The sequence below is a fragment of the Sturnira hondurensis genome, unplaced genomic scaffold (genome assembly GCF_014824575.4).
Source record: "Sturnira hondurensis isolate 20B ecotype Veracruz unplaced genomic scaffold, ASM1482457v3 Scaffold0014854, whole genome shotgun sequence".
NCBI lineage: Eukaryota > Metazoa > Chordata > Mammalia > Chiroptera > Phyllostomidae > Sturnira > Sturnira hondurensis.
This window is the reverse complement of record NW_028087485.1, coordinates 806,001-826,388: the sequence shown is the minus strand read 5'-3', so window position 1 is coordinate 826,388 and position 20,388 is coordinate 806,001. Positions and strand designations below refer to the sequence as shown.

The window sequence follows — 20,388 nt, the reverse complement described above, 5'->3', positions numbered from 1 at the left end:
AAAAAGGCAGAAGAGTGTCCAGGGGCCTTGGGCACTGCAGCTGTGGCCAGAGCCGCTCAAGGGTCCCAAGTCACCCAGACCCTACCTCCTAAAGGCTGTGTACTCCCAACTTCTTAATGTTGTGTTTCAAGCTAGGAATAGTAAAGATAATTATACAGACAAGTCCTTGAAGATAGTTTGAAAGTGTTTTCTTTTTCTGATCGTATTTTTTCCTTCATTCTGAGTAGATATCCTCTTTCCTCAATATTGCAGCCCTACTTCTGAGCCCCCACCCGCTGCCACTGACGAGATCTCTCTCCTCTCTTTGCAACATTATTTACTTGACCCCGTGACACTAAATATTGGTCTTAGTCCTGTCTCGTAGTTTGCCCTCTCTGTCTCCTCTGCGGGCTCCTCCTGAGTGTCTGATTAGCCCACAGTGCTCCCCCTCAGGGCTCAGGCCAGGGCTCTCTTCTCTGTCTGCAGCAGGTGCTTTCTGGGATCCAGGGAGTTAAGTTCCTTTGATATGCTGATAACTTCCAAACTGTTATGGTCTAGGCATGCTCTTGAACTCTATTCAACATACCACTTGCATATTCAATTCAACTTAAAGTTAACATCTTTAAAACTAAGATGTTAACTAATTATTCCCCAACTCCTAACAAGTAAAACCTATTCTTCTCACCCATTCAGCAAATACTGCTGTTATGTTTGGTCTTGGGTCAAAAAAACTTTACCTCTCTTCCAGATGCTCCATCCATTTATTCAGTTAATTCTGTTTGCTGTACCTTCCAAATACATTCTGTGTGTCTGACGTCTTCTCATGACCCCTTAGCTACTGTAGTGCCCTCGCCTCCATCACCTCTTACTAAAGAGAATCGTAGTTAAGGCTGGTTCTTTCTTTGAGATTTTTATACATGTTCCCTCTGCCTGGATTACATTTTTTTCTACTAAACTTCACAGTTTATTCCCTTATTATCTTTGATTTTTAAATGTTCCTTCTCGAAATTGCAAGCCTACTTCTATCCCAATAGTGGTGGTTTCCTTTTCGTTAATTTGCTGTTATCCAAAATACTTATCATCATCCATTATATACTTAAATCATTTATTAAGTTTTGATGTCCATCCAATAGAATATACTTTGCATGAGGACAGAAAGTTTTCCCTTTCATTGTATCTCCAGTGCCTAGAAGAACACTGGCCCGTTGAGCTCGCCTCTGCGTTTTCCGGCAGCCAGATGGAAACAGGAAGTATGACGTATTGCATCATTGTCCCTGTCACTTACAAGGATGCCTACAAATTCTTAGAAAGACAAAGTGTTGCCTTTACACTAAATTATATGAGAAATACATAGGATGGATCTTGTGAAGTATACAGGAAACAGCGTAAGGAATGATGCCTTAGTGATTTTAACAATAAATACAGGGATACTATTCCTGTCTTGACTTTTTATTGTCATAGTGTTTAATTGCTGAAGGCATAACATGAAAAGAATAACATGAATCCAAAAAATAGAATTCATCTCTGTTTAAAATAATTTGAAATATTTTTCTGTAAAGGGAACAGTGTATTTTTTTCTTGTTTAAATTCAACGTATTGGGGTTACATTAGTTAATAAGATTATGTAGGTTTCAAGTGTACATTTCCATGATACCTCATCTGTATATTGCATTCAGCGTCCACCACCAAGGTTCAGTCTTTTTATTTTTTAGCTTAAATCAATTTTTTATTATATTATCTTTCCCATCACTATTTAGTCCCCTTCTACCCCCTTGCCCTGCTCCCCCGCAGTCACCAAAGGTAGCGGGTACCCCTGAGGAATACTTCGCCCTCATGACACATGAGAATGTGAGGGTTAACATTCAACTGTGTCACCAGGTTTCAGTGTTATACGTGGACACAGTTAAACATAAACTGTGTGCCCCTGTATTCTTTTTTAATCGCTTGTAAATGGCAGTCATTTCTGTAGAATGATGTTTACCACAGAGTCATTTTTTAAATATATTTTATTGACTATGCTATTACAGTTTTCCCATTCTCCCCCCCCTTCACTCCCCTCTACCCTGCACACCCCCTCCCACCTACATTCCCCTGCTTTAGTTCATGTCCATGGGCGGTACATATAAGTTCTTTGGCTTCTACATTTCCCGTACTATTCTTGCCCTCCCCCTGTCTATTTTCTCCCCACCATCTATGCTACTTATTCTCTGTACCTTTTCCCCCTCTCCCCCGCTCCCACTCCTCTGTTGCTAACCCTCCATGTGATCTCCATTCTGTGGTTCTGTTCCTGATCTAGTTGTTTGCTTAATTTGCTTTTGTTTTTGCTTTAGGTGTGGTTGTTCATAATTGTGAGTTTGCTGTCATTTTACTGTTCATGTTTTTTATCTTCTTTTTACCACAGGGTCATTTAAAGACTGCTAAAAATAAAAAAGTATCACTGTAATAAAGGAACAAGTAAATTTATTATAGCACGTGATGAAATACGTTAGCTATTAAAATTCATGTGTTTAAAGAATTTTGATTTTATTGACATCAAAATGTCTACCTGTCTGTCATTCTATTTACAAAATTTTAACTGGAATAAAATGCACCAAAATGCTTTGTGTTTTTCACTAATTATAAGATTATGGATGACCTTTTTTTTATATTCTTACTTTTATGGAGTTTCCAGAATGCCTACAGTGTTTGTAGAATTTTTATCATGAGAACAGAAATAATAAATATGATTTTTAAAGAATTAGGACATCTTCCATATCTGTATTTTGCTTTTGTAGCTTAAGGTCAATGATTTGTAATTCGCTAGTCCGACTTGGGCTACTAGTAATGAACGCTAATCATCTCCGGTGCTGGTTACAGTGTATTTTCACGGGACTCGGTTTGTCAGGCAGTTTTTGAATGACACGTCAGGACTGCGTTTTTCCCCGCAGACAGCCTCTTGATCGACTACCAGTTCACCTTCAGCTTGCTGCAGGAAGACGACCGCCACCACACGGCCATAAACTTCATAGCGAACCCAGAACAGGTGGGGAGAGCATTCAGCTTTCTTCAGATGCTTCTGTGTGTATAGCAAGGGGTACAGATTATTTTCGTCTTGTTTGATTGCAGTTTTACCTGTTAGAATTATCACACTTCTTTTCCTGGTTCATAACTGCTGTTAGATGTCCACGCCATGCTTGTTCTCCCAGAGCTCTGGGCCCGGTGAGACAGACCCAAGTCCTTGGGGTCGGGCCGTGAAAAGGCAAGGATGTTGCATATATGGTACATTCTTTTCTTTCCCCGAGGGGGAAATTCCAGGTCTGGGTGATTGTGCTGAGGCCCCACTGTGCTGGCCTGGGGGAGGGGCTAATGTGGAGCCAATCGCTCTTCTTCCCCATTGTAACATGGCGGTTTTCGATTTTGCATTCCTCTTTGGTACTGCCACTTCTTAACTGGATTTTGGTCCGTTCCTGAAGGCATTTTGTTCCATATATCGTTGGTGTTTTTGTAGGGGGAGGTGAGGGCTTGGACTTCTTATCCTGTCATCTTGCCCATGCCGCTGTCTGTTTCTTGTGTGGTCTCATTGCATATTAACCTATCTTATTAAATCCGTATCATGCATTTTAATAGTTTTTGAAATAGGTGAAACCTCAGACTATTTCCTGACATTTGCTCACTTCTTTTCTATAAAATATTTTATCAGACTTCTTAGCAAGTTATATAATTTCTTAGATTTTCCTGTTCTGGTAAAATAGGATACCTCCTTCCAAAAAAAAAAATAGAAGTCACTTAATGTGACTCCTTGTTCTCTAGATTTTAAGGAATGCCTTTTTCAAGGAACACCTATTTAAAATTTTGACTTTTCAGTAAGGATTTGTAAAGGTGTTTCTTCAAAGTGTGGCCCTATCTCCACTAATGTGTTTTTTTGACATATTCATGATATGGCAGAAACTACATTTTTCTTTTTTTTTTTTTTTAGAAACTACATTTTTCAGTGAGATAAGAAAGTTTTTATCAGTGTATTATTGTAATTGCCCTAGACTTCTTTTTTATTGTGGAAATATACACATAAAATAAAATTTATCATCCTAACCACTTTTGAGTAAAATTTCATGGCATTAAGTACATTTGTAGTGTGATGCAGCCATTACCGCTTTCCATTACCAAAATTTTTCCTCGTTTCAAATACAATCTCTGTAGCCATTAAGCAGTGGCTCACAATTGCTCCCCTCCCTCCAGCCCCTGGTAACCCTCATTGACATTCTGTCTCTATGAATTTGTGTATTCCAGCTACATGTGTAATCATACAATATTTATCTTTTTGTGTCTGGCTAATTTCACTTGGCCTACTGATTCCGAAGTTGACCCATGTTGTAGCATGTGTGAGAATTTTATTCTTTACCATTGGCTTCTTGAATGTTTAGTAGCAATTCCAAACTTGTAGAGCTCTTTGAGGATAGAAGAGTTAATCTAACTTAAAATGGGGGTGTGAAAAAGAATAATCCTTTTCAGGATTATCCATGGCATCCTACACCCAGGTCCAGATTGGCGATAATTCTAGTTTGCTTCTCTCTTGACTGTCCTCTCCTCCTTCGATTTTCAGCAGTCCTTGGGGGCTTCCACATGTCCTAGCTTTCAGTTGTGCTTTCTACGGTCTTGTCCAGTTTGAAGCCAGTAACCTGGACAACATCGTTTGAAAGGATGCTGAACTACCGTGAGAGTATGCCATGAAGGATGCTTATAACGTTGTTAGATATAACTTACAATTATATAACTATCATTTATAGTCAAAGAGTTATTCAACTTGGGAAAATTTCTGAAAGTAATATGGATTATTTATTTTTTTAAAGATTTTTATTTATTTATCTTTAGAGGGGAAAGGAAGGAGAGAGGGGGAGAAATATCAATGTATGGCTGCCTCTCATGTGTCCCCTGCTGGGAACTGGTCTGCAACCCAGGCATGTGCCCTGACTGGGAATCGAACCCTAATCCTTTGGTTTGCAGGCCCATGCTCAATCCACTGAGCCATGCCAGCCAGGGCTGAAAGTAATATGGATTATTGATCAGGGCTTCCTACTTATCCTACAAAAATAGATAACAAAAAATAGGTGACTTAATTATGTATGCGTTTTTTTACATTTTGACAAAAGAGTTAATTTAAATCAAGTATGTATCACTTCTAGCCAATGCTTTCATGTCAACAATTTCTGGGATAGTTTTCTATTAACATGATTTGTCTGCCTTCTCTACGTGTCGCCAACAGTGTTCTCACTGAGTAATTGGGGCACTTACTGCGGTGATCACTGTATCACTTCTTTCGCTCCAGCATGTTTTTCTTGACCTTAAGTGCATTTTATGGGGCTTCAATGATGGTACATGTATTTCAGTAATGCCTATACTTGGAATTGATAGAGGATAAACTAATTATTTGAGAAGAGTTTTTTAAAAATATTTTATTTGTTTGTTTTTAGACAGAGGGGTAGGGAGGGAGAAAGAGAAGGAAAGAAGCATCAGTGTGTGGTTGCCTTTCATATGCCCCCTACTGGGGACCTGGCCTGGGAATCGAACCAGTGACTCGTTTGTTCGCAGGCTGGCGCTCAATCTGCTGAGCCACACCAGCCAGGGCTCAAGAAGAGTTTTATAACTTTCTGTATCAATTGGAAGTTTTTGGACCTTTGTAGCAGCAATAGCAGTTATTCTCATGATTTCCCCACCCCCAGACGATTATGAAGATGGGAGTTCAAGGTAAAAATGATCATTTAGGCTTTCTTAGGAGTTCTCTGTTTCTACCATATTTTTTCTTAAAAATAAACCATGTTATGAAATATTTCATAAACAACCAACTCCTTCTCAGACATTGGCAAACATTCCCTCTTTCCCTCTTTCTGGTAGAGAGGGAGATGAAGAGAGAGCAGAAGGCATCCTTTGTCACCAGACCTACGAATATCAACGGTGCTGCCATTATCAGCGCTGTCGCCAGAAACGATGCTGTTTTTTGAGAATTTACCTTATTTGATATCCCCAAGAAGCTCTTTAGAGAGGACATCGTATCCTCATTTTAGAGATAGGGAAACTGGTCTCTCAGGAAAGACCAGTAGCTTTTCCCAAATCAGTCAACACGTGCATGAAAGAACTAATTTGAACCCAAGACTGTCTGACGTCACAGTGTGTGCTCTGCACTAATTCATTTCATTGCCTCATGAACATGACTTAATGGATGTGGGGCAGTAATTGGTTTTCGGGTCTGATTAGTTCATTTCGATGATATAAGTCAATATTTCGTGACCAGAGATTTTTTTCTCCTTTTCATTTCTGGGCTTTCCTTAATGTAACAGGAGGTGAACTAGATGTCTTTACCACGCTCAGGCCTGAACCCCGCCATGTTCTGAACGGCCCTGTCTGCACACTGACATAAAAGCATTCTGCCTTTATTGCTAGGGTCCTGTTAGCGGCATTATCCTGAATCAGCGTCAGCCATTTTCACTCTTATTATCAAAGAAGTAGCAAGGTTTCCAGAAGTTGGACAGTTTTGTGGTACACACTGTGGGAGGTACCTGAGCAGCTTATCAATAGAACCCAATGTGGTAACTTCCTTCTTCCAGTCATGGCCACTTACGACTCTGGTGGATAATGTGGAATCCTTCTGAAATCCTATATATATTTAAACTCCCAGGCTGTATTTTATTTTATTTTTTTAAACATTTTACTTATTTATGTTTAGAGGGGAAAGGAAGGAGAGAGGGAAGGGAATATCAATGTATGGTTGCCTCTCGTGGGTCCCCTGCTGGGAACTGGCCTGCAACCCAGGCATGTGCCCTGACTGGGAATCGAACTTGGATCCTTTGGTTCACAGGCCCGCACTCAATCCACTGAGCTACACCAGCCAGGGCCCCAGGCTGTGTTTTCTTTGATTAGTTTGAATACTCAAATACTGTCTCTGCAGCATTAATGAGCAGTACCCTGAAAAATCTGTATGGCATTCAACCTTATTATCATGCATTGAGTTGTGCGTGTTCCTGGGGCATGACCACTCTTGTTGAATACGTGTTTTCTTCCTGGAAACTATGAAGAAAATGCTCTGTGGTAGCTGTGGCATGTTGTTAGTAGTTCTTTGCAGGCCCAGCTATCCTTCTATCTATGGCGATCATTAAGAGTAGATATTACTTTGAGGTAAAAAAATGGATCTTAATGTATCTTTAAAGTGAAACGACTGTTACACATCCAACAGCCTTTACCTTTTATGGGCTCCTTGCTTATACTCGTCTTCATCAAGAAAGGGTACTGAATTTCAGTAATGTCCTCTTATGACCATTACATCAGAAATAGGGAGCTTAATTGCTTATAGACATTTTGTCTGAGTCAATCAGAAAATTGGAGATGTATTTTCTATTGGCTTACCTTTTTATCTAATTTAGAAAAAGGTAGTAATATTAAGGAAGTTATTTATACATTTTCTAGTAGCCAGGTCTCGCCTGTCAGTACAACTTTTAGTACAAGTCATTGTGTATTTTAAATACAGCCCAACACACTCAGTCCATGAAGCTGAGCTCGTCCAACGTGAATGTCCTTCTGTGTGTTTTTTCAGAACTAAATAGTTATCATCATATGACCTTTCTGTTCCTCATCTCTTGGAGTGAGATAATAACAGAAACATTTAAAGAAATCTTTCAGATGTTTGTTTCCGGTGAACGACAGGAAGAAAACAGGTTGACTGACAGATTTGTCAGTGTTCCTCTGTACAGACGCTTGAATGATGTGGTCTCCTTTTCCTTCCCCAGACAGTTTCATCATTGTTACCTGGAAGTTTTCATGTACATAGTTTAAGCATTTTTTAACTAGAAGAAGTGTGTGTAACACTAGAATGTGCACCTAAGAAGAAGCCTTTCAACAAAATAGTATTGTATTGCTGTACAAGTTTTGAACTCATCCAAACCTGTATCATTTAAATATTAACTACAGATCAGCAAAGAAAATTAAAATACAAATATTGAATTATAGCAGCCCCTGGCTTACATGCTTATCTTAGCAGAGAAGATAAATGGGAATCTTAAATCTACTGTGGAGTCGATCACCTATTTGTATTATTGAAAAGAGTGTAATTGGCATCTACACTTACTCAGTTGAATGTTGTCATTATAAATGTATAGAGTTTGCCAAATATAGCATGGACATAATGAAAACATTAATCATACTTATGTAGTATAATTTGGTTTTTTAACCTTCATATTTTTTTCTTGGTAGTCAAACAAAAATTTGGATATTTCGATTAATGCATCAAACAACTTTAACCTCAACATTACATGGTCAGTGGGTTCAACAGGTAAGAGAATTTTGCTGCCCTGTGTGGAAGGTGTTCTAAGATGAGCTTTTATTCTTAATTTAAATAAATGAAATTTAAAAATATTATGTGCCTGGTATTGTATTGTCTCCGGTAAAAAGAATAAGTAGCATTATTAATAAAGCTTTATTACTTTGTTAGCTTTGTCTTTTATTAAAAATAGATGGGGAACAAATATGGTACATGACAATTTTTTAAAATGGCAGTGCCATGAATTGCTATGATTTTAATTAAGATAGATTACTTTTTAAATAACTAAAAATATCAATGGTTTGATTCACTATTGAAACTGTAAATTTAATTACTAACCTCATATTGTTATAAAGCAGTGAAATTCTTCTGTGAATGCTGATGAATTACCAACTTATCTATTCCTTTCAAATTTAGAAATCTGTCGCCCCTGTATCTGTGTCAGCTTTGATGCCGCAAGAGGGTTAAGAACAAAACCAATACTTAGTGTGCCCTCCATAATGAGCTTCATAAATTAAACTGCTGACTTTTAAAAAAATGTAACTAAGAAGAAGTACAAATGTGTATGTTGGATTATGAAAAATTATGTTCACTATTTTTATGTATTTACATATTAGGAAATTCTATTGCTTCCTATTTTCTATGTCAAAGATATGCTGTTGCATAAAAGTACTGGAAACTTTTTTTAAAGAAGTATTCTTTATTTTTAATATTTTAAAAAATTTAATTATTGTTCAATTGTAGTTTTCTGTCTTTTACTCCCATCCCAGCCCACCCCCTCAGTGCTCCCCACCTCCCTCCCATTTCCACCCCCGCTTAGTTGTTGTCCGTGTGTCCTTTATACTTGTTCCTGTAAATCCTTCCCCTTTTCCCCTGAAATTCTCTCCCCTTTTTCCTCTGGTCCCTGTCTGCCTATCCTCTATTTCAGTGTCTTTGGTTATACTTTGCTTGCTTGTTTGTTTTGTTGTTTAGGTTCCTGTTAAAGGTGAGATCATATGGTATTTGTCTTTCACCTCCTGGCTTATTTCACTCAGCATAATTCTTTATTTGATTTCTGAAAATTAAGTCATGTTATTTAAATATGTAGGATCATGGAAACAGTTCAAGAGTGATTAGGTCTTTGACATTCCATCACTTATAAAACATGCATAAGAAATGAGAAGTTCAGGCAAACATATGGACATTTTGTTACATCATTCAAACATGTGGTAAAGTCTTGGCTCTGGGAGTTACATTAATTAATGATTCATGATCACTTGCACTGTTAATTTGAAGTTTACTTCTGTGCAGTAAACTAACTCTACAAGTTTTAAGATTTGTCAATGAAAATACATAAAACTCTGTAATCACGTTAGAACACTGATTTTAGTATGCAAGAGATTACTTGTAACCCAGATACCCAGAACCAAACGTCAGAAATTTTTATTTATCAGGTTGTGAGATTCAGGTCAGGAAAAAAAATCTGCATTTTTAAAAAGCATCCATGGCAATTTTGGAATAATGATCAGTTAGAAATTAATTCAGGTGTTCAGTGTATAATTTTAATAATTTTATTTTTTGTTAAGTGGTAAGATCATTGGAAATGCTTTGTTTCATTTGGTTAATTTCATTAAATATTTATTGAGTACCTAATATTTGTTTAACTGATTGAGCATTTAGCTCACGTTTTAAATTATAGCCTCCTTCCAATTTATTCAAATTAGTGCTGTTTCAGTTTGTGGTAAGACAAGTAAATTGATTCCCCCCCATTTTTTAATTTAATTGAAACATGCAAAATATGGCCTGATTTATTTCGCAAAGCTCTGTGGAGAAGTAAGTAGAAGGAACTCAGTTTCTGGGGCCACATACACTTGAGTTCCAAAGAGGAGTTAACCTTTCAGTCGCTATGTACTGAAGGCAAGTACTTTCGTCTTTCCAAGACTCCAGTTCCAATTGGAAAACTAGAAATGGAACTCGGAACGCCTCTGGGATAAAATTGTTATTAGAAAAGAATAAAAGTTTCTAAGCTGGTGCCTAGAACATGGTACTTCATCAGTAGTATGATTTTGAAAAATAATTTTTATCCTAAATCTATTTCATTATATTTAGGACAAATCTCATTTTTCCCCTTTATTGCTCTAAATTGTAAACACGAGTTTATTTTAATAATTATGTTCTTATACATAGTTATAAAAAGAAATATAATATACATTCTTAAGTTCATAAACATCTGTTTTGTCATATGAATTATTTAATTTTGTGATTGTTATTTGCCTTTCAGCTGGAACGATATCTGGGGAGGAAACACCCATAGTTTCCAAGACTAATATAAAGGAATACAGAGATAGTTTTTCCTATGAAAAATTTAACTTCAGAAGCAATCCTAACATTACATTCTATGTGTACGTCAGTAACTTTTCCTGGCCCGTTAAAATACAGGTGAGTGTCAAAATAGTATTAAATCTAGTGACTATTGAGTATTTTCATGAGAAAAAGAATGTGGTTTCTTTCAGAGTGGTGATGCAGTTGGATTCCAATGTTTTTAACAATATGATAAAAGGGTACACGAATGTTTGTGATGATTAATGTCTCCCTAAAAATTCATAAAATAACATTGAATCAACCAGAGAATATAATTTTTAGTGAAATTATGTTCTAAAATATATCAAACTTGAAATAACTAGATTTGGGGGTTTTCTGATTAATTGTGTACTTTAACTGAGGGTTAAACAGATGTTCTTTTCCTACAATACCACTTGAAAAGTATTTGCTATGTTTAGTAGTCTCATTTTTGTTTCATTGTATGCTGAAGGCAATTTAAATTTTCATTATAAATTGAGCATTAGCAGTACTTAATAGTTAGTTCTTTCAGACCCACTGCCTGTTACTGCTGATATTTTTTTCTTAGCTATGTATCTATCTATGTTGTATGTTTTTTTTAAATTGTGTTTAGAGATAGGCTTCTAAGACTTAAGATTTATTGCTAGGAAATATGTAGGATGTTCTTTCTATCGTGAAATGTTCAAGGTCTGACTGCTTAATTTATGCTTTTTATGAGAGGAAAGTCAACATTTTGTAATTTGAGGACTTGTTCATTTATTCATTTTCTTATGACTGTTTAATTTGAATTGATTCCAAGTAGTTTGTTGAGGAGCACAGTGCCAAGTCCTGTGCTGGGTCGGTCTGTTTCAAAATCTTTTAAGAATTTACAGGTCATTCCTCTTTCTTTTATATTAACAAATGACAACCTATGATCTGTGAGTACAAATGTTTGCATGTTTTATTTGTATTAATGCCCCTGTGATTGGTGGGAGGATGGAGTGATTTTTAAAAATCAGGATTTACTGAAAAAAATCTATAGAGTGTATTAAATGGGAAATACAATGGCTATAGTTGTTATATGTTTAATTGTTTCATGCCTTTTATTTCTTGGTTATCTAATTGTATTTTATTTTTAAGAAAATTACATAGTTACTTTAGAATGCTTATGAATATTTAATGGTTAGAAATTAACTTTCTAAATTGGATTTTCTTTTGGGGACATACTAGTAATAGGTTCTGGATGCCAAACCAGAGTTTGTGTAATAAAGTTGAAATATTCCTCCCTCCCAGAGTAACAAAATGCAGAAAACAACTTGGATGGTCAAGATAGGTAGTGCTCAGTTTCTGCTCTTTGGTTCCAGTCATTGTATCAGTCATGAGAAATATTTTTACTGAGGTGCTCACAGATGACGATGGGTGTTTCTTTACAGAACTATAATAAACTTTCAATGATTAAAAATAGAATAGTAGGATTATTTCAATTGAGATTTGTTTTCCAATAGAATTGAATTACATTCATTGACTTTTGAATGTTTAACCAACCATGCTATTCAAGAGTCAGTTCCGCTTGGTCATATGTATTGTTGGTTTTGATTTCTTAATATTCTTGTTAAGAAATTTTATACCTGTGTAACTGAAGAATCTTAGTTGGTAGTTTTTATTGTAATCCTGTTCGATTTGGTGTTATGGAACTGCTGGCCTTACAAAGTGAGTTGGGCAGCAGTCCTTTCCTTGTAATTTTCTGAAAGAATTCGTGTAGATTCTATTTTTCTGTAACTTTTCTTAAGTTATTTTAGTGGTGACTTTATGGTTTCTCATAGACATTTTAAACTCATGGTCCACCTCCTAGTAATATTATGTCGCTCATTTTTTCAACATGAACCTTACGACAGTGTACTTTTGTTTCCTTCCTTCTAGTCTTTGTGCCATAGTTGAATATATTTTACTGTTTTATATATTAAAAGTCTGTACCACACTTGCTATTCTGATATGGTCAATTGTGTTTAAAGATACTAAAAATAGTGACTCTCCTTGTGGGTCTAGATTTCTGTGGAGTGTCGTTTTCCTCCTGCACAGTGGGCCCCCTTGTAACACAGTAGAGCAGAGTCTGATGCAGACTCTGAACTGTATCAGCTGCATATTTCTGAGAAGGTCTTTATTTCACTCTTGGGGGGATTAAAGAATTCTAAATTGTAGCTTTTTAAAATTCTTTTAAGGACGTTTCTCCACTGTCTTTTAGTTTGTGTTGTCTCTAATGCGAAATCTGTTCTTAACTTTATTCTTCCTTTGTATATAATAGGTCTTTTTTCTCTTTTCACATTAAAATGTTTTTCGTTATTATTGGTTTTGGCCAATTTGATTATTATATGCATAGGTGTGCTTTTCTTTATTTTTTTGTGCATGAGTTCCATTAACTTCATAAATTTATAAAATTATAATTTTAACCAAATTTGGAAAACTTTTAGCCATTATGTCTCAAGATTTTGTCTCTCTGCTCCTTTAGGAATTCCGATTGTATGTATATTAGACTGCTTGAAATGGCTCCTTTGTTTAATAATGCTCTGTTCTCATTTTTAATTTGTTATTTTTTCTATGTGTCTTCATTTTGCATATTTTCTTCTATATCTTCAATTTCATTAACCCTTTTTTACTAGTGTTTAATCTGATAATAATCTCATCCAGTATATTTTTCAACTCATACATTATATTTTTTATCTCTAGAATGTTGATTAGTTTTTAAAAATATCTTCTATGTCTCTATCTACTTAATACGCTCCATCTTTTATCTGCCTTCATGAACATATATATTACAGTTACCATAACTCAGTGTCCTTGGCTATAAAATCTGTGATTTGTGTTATTTCTGAGTTTCCTTCTGTTGTTTTATGTTGTTCCTCTTTATGAATTATGTTTTGATCAGATGCCCAACGTGCAGAATTTCCCCTTTTGGGGTGACAGATATTCACTAACATTGATAAATAGTTTTTAGCTTTGTTCTGGGATGGAGTTAATTAACTCAGAAGCATCTGGACCTTTTCAAGGCTTACATTTGAGGGGTGGTCATTTCACTCCTGGGCATGGCCTTCCTGGTGCTCTGTGCCATTGATACACCAGGCTTCGCACTCCGACTGGTGGGAGTGTCGGCTGTTCTCAGCTCCAGGGGTGTTTTGAGAATTTTTCTCTCTGCTCCTTTGTGACCATTCTTTCCCCAGCCTCAGGTAGTGTCCTGACCAGCAAGTAGTATTCCCCTGAAGGACAAGGGGACCCTTAGCAAAGCTCTGGAGCATGCTGGGAAGTTCCCTGTTCTCTAGCACACTGTCCTGTAAGGGCTAGCACCTCAGCCCCCACATTCCCAGCTGCCTCTCTTCAAATCAGCAACATTTCTGAGATGCACCTGTGTTTACTGTCCTTGTGGTGACGCCTCAAAACCACGATAATCCGGGGAATTGAAAGGCTCACCATCCTCCCCCCCCCCGCCCCCCGGCCAACTCAGGAATGATTATCCTGCCTTGCTTGATAGCCAGTGTCTGAAAACAGATGTTACAGATACTTTCTTTGTTTTACTGGTTGTTTAAACATGAGGCTCAGTCCATTCCCTGTTACTCCATTTTGGGAGGAGATAGAAATTTCCCACATCATATTGAGTCAGGTAGTAAATAGAACAATCATGGTAGCCATGAGTTTGTTCAACAACTGAGGGGACCACTACTGTATATTTTGTTTCATGGTTACTTGTAAATTGCTTTATTTAGTGTGTTGATTTATGCTTCCAAGTACTTTTCAGATAAATGGTAATTAGGTTACAGATATATTTCTATATATTTTTGGTTTCATAAAGACATCCTACTGCAGATTCCAACAAGCTGCAAGTTATGAGAAAATTTATGATCCATGAATGAAATTCTTCATAAATAATTACAAAACTACACTCTACGGAAGCAGTTATCTTAAAAAGTGGCTGAAATAAAAAAGTATAAAAAAACCCTAATTCCTACGGAAAAATATCTGTCACACCATGAAATACCAAAAATACTCTTTTCTAAAATAAATATCACTGTTTTCTTTTCCCAAAATTTTATCAATGAATTTCTAACAAGCAAAAATAGTGTTCATGATCAAAATTAACATTTAAATTTCATGGCCATGTTTATGTAGTTTATTTTTATATTCGCTTCAGTAGTGTTGGTACACCGAAGAGACCTCTGTGTATGTAGCTGCAAGAGACTGCTTCAGGTTATTTCAGCCTTTCAAACTGTAATTTAATTTTCAGTACGCTACTGTATAAAATGTGGATGAAGGTTTAAATTTTTAATTATTTGTGTTTGCATAAAAATCTTTGTATCATATCCTTTTTGTAAGCAAGACATTTCACATAAACTTCACTTCAATTAATGTCAGTAGTATCCTCATACTTAGTTATCTCCATCACAGTTCTTTTGAGCTCTTTTGGTTGTGGCGTTCCCGTGATGTACTTGAAGAGATTGAAGAGATCGGTTTAAAAAGTATTACTTGAATAAGGAGAAGTTTTTCCTGATATGTGAGAAAAATAGAAGTTTTTATTTGTCTTGTTCCAATTTCTGTCTGATGTTACTCGTGAGATACAACATTCTAGCATGATAATAGACTTTTGTCAATTTCTACAAATACTGAACAAAGTGAAAAATTACAGTAATGGTATCTTCTGTGTTTCATCAGTCAAATGTTAACACAAAATAGTGCTTTCTTTCTGCAGAAATGGCAGAAATTTAACATTTATGAGGTTTCTCCAGAAGGAATCCAGCCAGATAATATGAAAATTAGAGACACGTATTGAAGAAGATACAAGAAACATTGTGCATAGGACAATACCACCTCAGTCCCCTTCAAAATAGGCACCTGGGGACCTCACACAGTTCTAATCGCTGTCAGTTTCCCTGTCCTATTTTCCTGAATTTGATTGACACTCTGAAATCTCTTCCCTTTCAAAGGTGATTTTAGTTTTGGGAAAAGCCAGAATTCACAGGGCGCCAAATCTGGGCTGTGGCGGGCTGAGTCACCTGGGTGATTTGATGTTGTACCAAAAAGCTCTGCATGAGATGTGATACATGAATGGCTGCATTGTCGCGATGAAGCTGCCAAATCACCAGTTGCCCATACCTCCAGCCAAATAGTTTCCGCAGAGGACTATTCAAGCTTAACACAAGCAGATTGGTTGCTCTGCTTGCTCTGTTATTGTGACTGTGACAGCCACACAGTACACATGCTCACTCAATGGCATCTGCCGCCCCCACTGACTAGTACAGTAAAGTCGTCATTGGGGGTGGCAGTGGGGGCAGCCTCATCCCAGCCCACTCTTCTTGGGTGACAGTTTCCATTGATGCTACGCAAACCATTCTTTTTATGTTCACAATGGCTGGACTTTATCCAGATATACCGTGTATATAAATTTTTGGCTACACTTTCAGTCATATACAGGACACTTAAGAGGAAGAAATGGTATACAAAGTAGTCTTTGCCCTCATGAAACATATTGTCAGCATTATTTCAGTGATAAAGAAAGCCAACTTTATTTATTTATTTATTTATTTTTAATTTTTTTTTTAAAATTTAATTCTTGTTCACGTACAGGTTTCTGTCTTATATTCCCAACCCTGCCCGCTCCCCGCCCCATGCTCCCTGCCTCCCTCCCCATTCCACGCCCCACCCTTAGTTATTGTCCATGTGTCCTTTATACTTGCTCATGTGAGTCCATTCCCTTTTCCCCTATGATTCTCTCCCCTCTGCCCTCTGGACCCTGTCAGCCTGTTCCATATTTGAGTGTCATTGGTCGTATTTTGCTTGCTTGTTTGGTTTGTTTAGATTCCTGTTAATGGTGAGATCATATGATATTTGTCTTTCACCGCCTGGCTTATTTCGCTCAGCATAATGCTTTCCAGTTCCATCCATGATGTTGCAAAGGGTAGTAGTTCCTTCTTCCTTTCTGCAGCATAGAATTCCATTGTGTAAATGTACCATAGTTTTTTGATCCAGTCATTTACCGATGGGCATCTAGGCTGCTTCCAACTCTTGGCTATCGTAAATTGTGCTGCTATGAACATCGGGGTGCATAGGTTCTTTTGGATTGGTGTTTCAGGGTTCTTAGGATATACTCCCAAGAGTGGAATTGCTGGGTCAAAAGGTACGTTCATTTTTAGTTTTCTTAGAAAATTCCATACTGTTTTCCATAGTGGTTGTACCAGTCTGCAATCCCACCAACAGTGAACTAGAGTCCCCTTTTCCCCACAACCTCTCCAGCACTTGTTGTTTGTTTCTTTGTTTATGATAGCCAATCTGACTGGTGTTAAGTGGTATCTCATTGCGGTTTTAATTTGCATCTCTCTGATAGCTAGTGATATCGAGCATCTTTTCATGTGTCTCTGGATTCTCTGTATGTCCTCCTTGGAGAAATGTCTGTTCAAGTCCTCTGCCCATTTTTTGATTGGGTTGCTTGTCTTCTTTGAGTGGAGCCGAATGAGTTCTTTGTATATTTTGGAGATTAAACCCTTATCTGAGGTATCATTGGCAAATATGTTTTCCCAAGCTGTTGCTTCTCTTTGTATCTTGATACTGTTTTCCTTAGCCATGCAGAAGCTTTTAATTTTGATGAGATCCCATTTGTTTATTCTTTCCTTTATGTTCCTTGCTCTAGGGGACGTATCAGTAAAAATATTGCTGCGTGGAATATCTGAGATTTTCTTGCCAAGGCTCTCCTCTAGGGTTTTAATGGTTTCACGGCTTATATTTAAGTCTTTTATCCACCTTGAATTTATTTTGGTGTATGGTGTAAGTTGGTGCTCAAGTTTCATTTTTTTGCATGTAGCTGTCCAGTTCTCCCAACACCATTTGTTGAAAAGGCTGTCTTTACTCCATTTTATGTTATTGCCCCCTTTGTCGAATATTAATTGACTGTAGAGAGTTGGGTTTATTTCTGGGCTCTCTGTTCTATTCCATTGGTCTATGTGCCTGTTTTTGTGCCAGTACCAGGCTGTTTTGATTACAGTGGCCTTGTAATACAGTTTGATATCAGGTATTGTGATCCCTCCTACTTTGTTCTTCTTTCTCAAAATTGCAGCTGCTATTCGGGGTCTTTTATGGTTCCATATAAATTTTTGAAGTGTTTGTTCTATGTCTGTGAAATACGCCATTGGTACTTTAATAGGTATTGCATTGAATCTGTAAATTGCTTTGGGTAGTATGGACATTTTGATGATGTTAATTCTTCCAATCCATGAACACGGTATATGTTTCCATTTATTTGTGTCTTCCTTGATTTCTTTCTTCAGTGTTGTGTAGTTTTCTGCATACAGGTCTTTTACCTCCTTGGTTAGGTTTATTCCCAGATATTTTATTTTTGTTTTTGCTATATCGAATGGGATTTTTTTCTTGATTTCTGCTTCTGCTGCTTCATTGTTGGTATACAAAAATGCCTTTGATTTCTGGATATTGACTTTGTATCCCGCTGTTTTGCCAAATTCATTTATTAGTTCCAGCAGTTTTTTGGTAGAGGCTATAGGATTTTCCATGTACACTATCATGTCATCTGCAAACAATGCCAGTTTTGTTTCCTCCTTTCCGATTTGGATGCCTTTTATTTCCTTTTCTTGTCTGATCGCTGTGGCTAGAACTTCTAATACTATATTGAATAGAAGTGGTGAAAGTGGGCAACCTTGTCTTGTTCCTGATCTTAGTGGAAAAGCTTTTAGTTTTTGCCCATTGAGTATGATGTTGGCTGTAGGTCTTTCATATATGGCCTTTATTATGTTGAGGAATGCTCCCTCTATTCCCATTTTTCTGAGTACCTTTATCATAAATGGGTGTTGAACCTTATCAAAAGCTTTTCCCGTGTCTATTGATATGATCATGTGGTTTTTGTCTTTGCTTTTGTTTATGTGGTGTATTACATTTACTGATTTACCAATACTGAACCATCCTTGCATCCCTAGGATGAATCCCACTTGGTCGTGGTGTATGATCTTTTTGATGTATTGTTGGATGCGATTTGCCAATATTTTGCTGAGGATTTTAGCATCTATGTTCATCAGTGATATTGGCCTGTAATTTTCTTTCTTTGTTGTGTCTCTATCTGGCTTTGGAATTAGGGTGATGCTGGCTTCATAAAAAGAGTTGGGGAGTTTTCCCTCCTTTTGGATTTTTTGGAATAGTCTGTGAAGAATAGTTGTTAGCTCTTCCTTAAAAGCTTTGTAGAATTCTCCTGTGAAACCATCTGGTCCAGGGCTTTTGTGTGATGGGAGTTTTTTGATTACTGCTTCAATTTCATTTGCTGTTATTGGCCTGTTCAGGTTTTCTGCTTCTTTTTCATTGAGTTTTGGAAGATTATATTTTTCTAGAAATTTGTCCGTTTCACCTAGGTTTTCAAATTTCTTGGCATACAGTTCCACATAGTAATTTCTTACAATCCTTTCTATTTCTGTGGTATCAGTTGTAATCTCTCCTCTTTCATTTCTGATTGTGTTTATTTGGGTCTTCTCTCTTCTTTTCTTGATGAGCAAAGAAAGCCAACTTTAAATGAGCTGTAAGGTAAAACAGGGACATCATAGGCTTAGAAAACAGGGCATCAAGAGGAAATATCTTTTGGAACTTCAAGATTTCAACATCCCCTCCTCTGGGTGTATTTCCTAAAACTGAATCCCTTTACATTGGTTTATATTGTGCTATACAAATAATTACTGATTTGTTGGTGCGATTGTTCTTTCTGTCTCCAGTTTTGGTTTCACGTGTAGACCCTATTCTGCTTTAGTTGGGTTTATTGGATCCTAATTTAGTCGTTCTGGAGAGAAAAGGGATAGAGTTTCAGGCACATACTTTGGTTTTGTTCACTTCATAAAATGTTGTCTGGGCCATTCACTTTGGCTGACATGGGTGCGAATGGTATTTATGAATTGGTGACTCTAGATTATATTCCCACCTCTGTGGCTGTTACAGAGGTGATATTGAAGGAGGAAAGCTTCTTGGAGAAAGTGATACTGAAGGAAGTTTTTGAAGGATGAATAGGAGTTCAGCAAAGGGACATACACGATGCATGAGAGGGTTTTCAAAGTCACGAAGAATTTTCATTAGGGAGGAATGTGGATTTTTTTTAATGTCTGGAAAATGGGTTGCATGACAGACCGCTGGAGGGGAAGGTGTGGGTGGTGTGGAAGGGTAGGAGTGGCAGAAGGTGGAGACAGAATGGGACTGGGAAACTTCCTTGGAACCGAGTGATGAATATATTCAAGAGTTAATCATCCCGTGTGTGTTTTAGGAAAAAAACCCCGACAGTTACCTGGCTGAAGAGTTGGCTTGGAAAGAGTTTTATGAAATTTAATCTAACTTGTGTGAATTCTTTTAAAAATTTGACAGAAAAGAGGAATTTTGTATGTTCTGAATTGACAGCCAAAATAATAAGCCTGTCATCCACTGGATCAATGTTGACATAAGAGAGGATGTTACTAGTTAGGGGGAATTTTCTGTTGCCGCACACATAGGTTAATAGATCTGTCCGAATTGTCACAGGATGGCAAAATGCCCCCACAAAGAAAGGTTTTTTTCCCTAGGAGTATTTCTGAATTAAAATGGGATTTTTTTGTTTCTTTTACTTTCATCTTCAAGTCAATAAATGTTAATTGTATGCCTAGTATGCTGAAGCACTGTACTGTATATGAAGAGGAAATACATAATTATCATCTACATTCTCAAAGAATTTATAACGTATTCCTCATGCTACTGCAGTCTGAGTTCTACCCAAACAGCTCCTTTGAAACTCCTAAGGCACAGGGCGTACATACCTCAATCTGAGCTGACCTGTG

General features: G+C 37.0%; 1 protein-coding gene across 3 annotated transcripts in view; it reads left to right on the top strand.

Annotated features, from left to right (window-relative positions):
• ATRNL1 (attractin like 1) overlaps nucleotides 1-20,388 on the top strand; it is a 506,943-nt gene that overhangs the window by 171,219 nt on the left and 315,336 nt on the right. For all 3 annotated transcript variants that reach the window (XM_037063826.1, XM_037063827.1, XM_037063824.1), the window contains exons 22-24: nucleotides 2,907-3,001; nucleotides 8,197-8,275; nucleotides 10,524-10,681. In XM_037063826.1, the coding sequence (XP_036919721.1) occupies nucleotides 2,907-3,001; nucleotides 8,197-8,275; nucleotides 10,524-10,681 (332 nt within the window). The remainder of the gene's footprint in view (nucleotides 1-2,906; nucleotides 3,002-8,196; nucleotides 8,276-10,523; nucleotides 10,682-20,388) is intronic.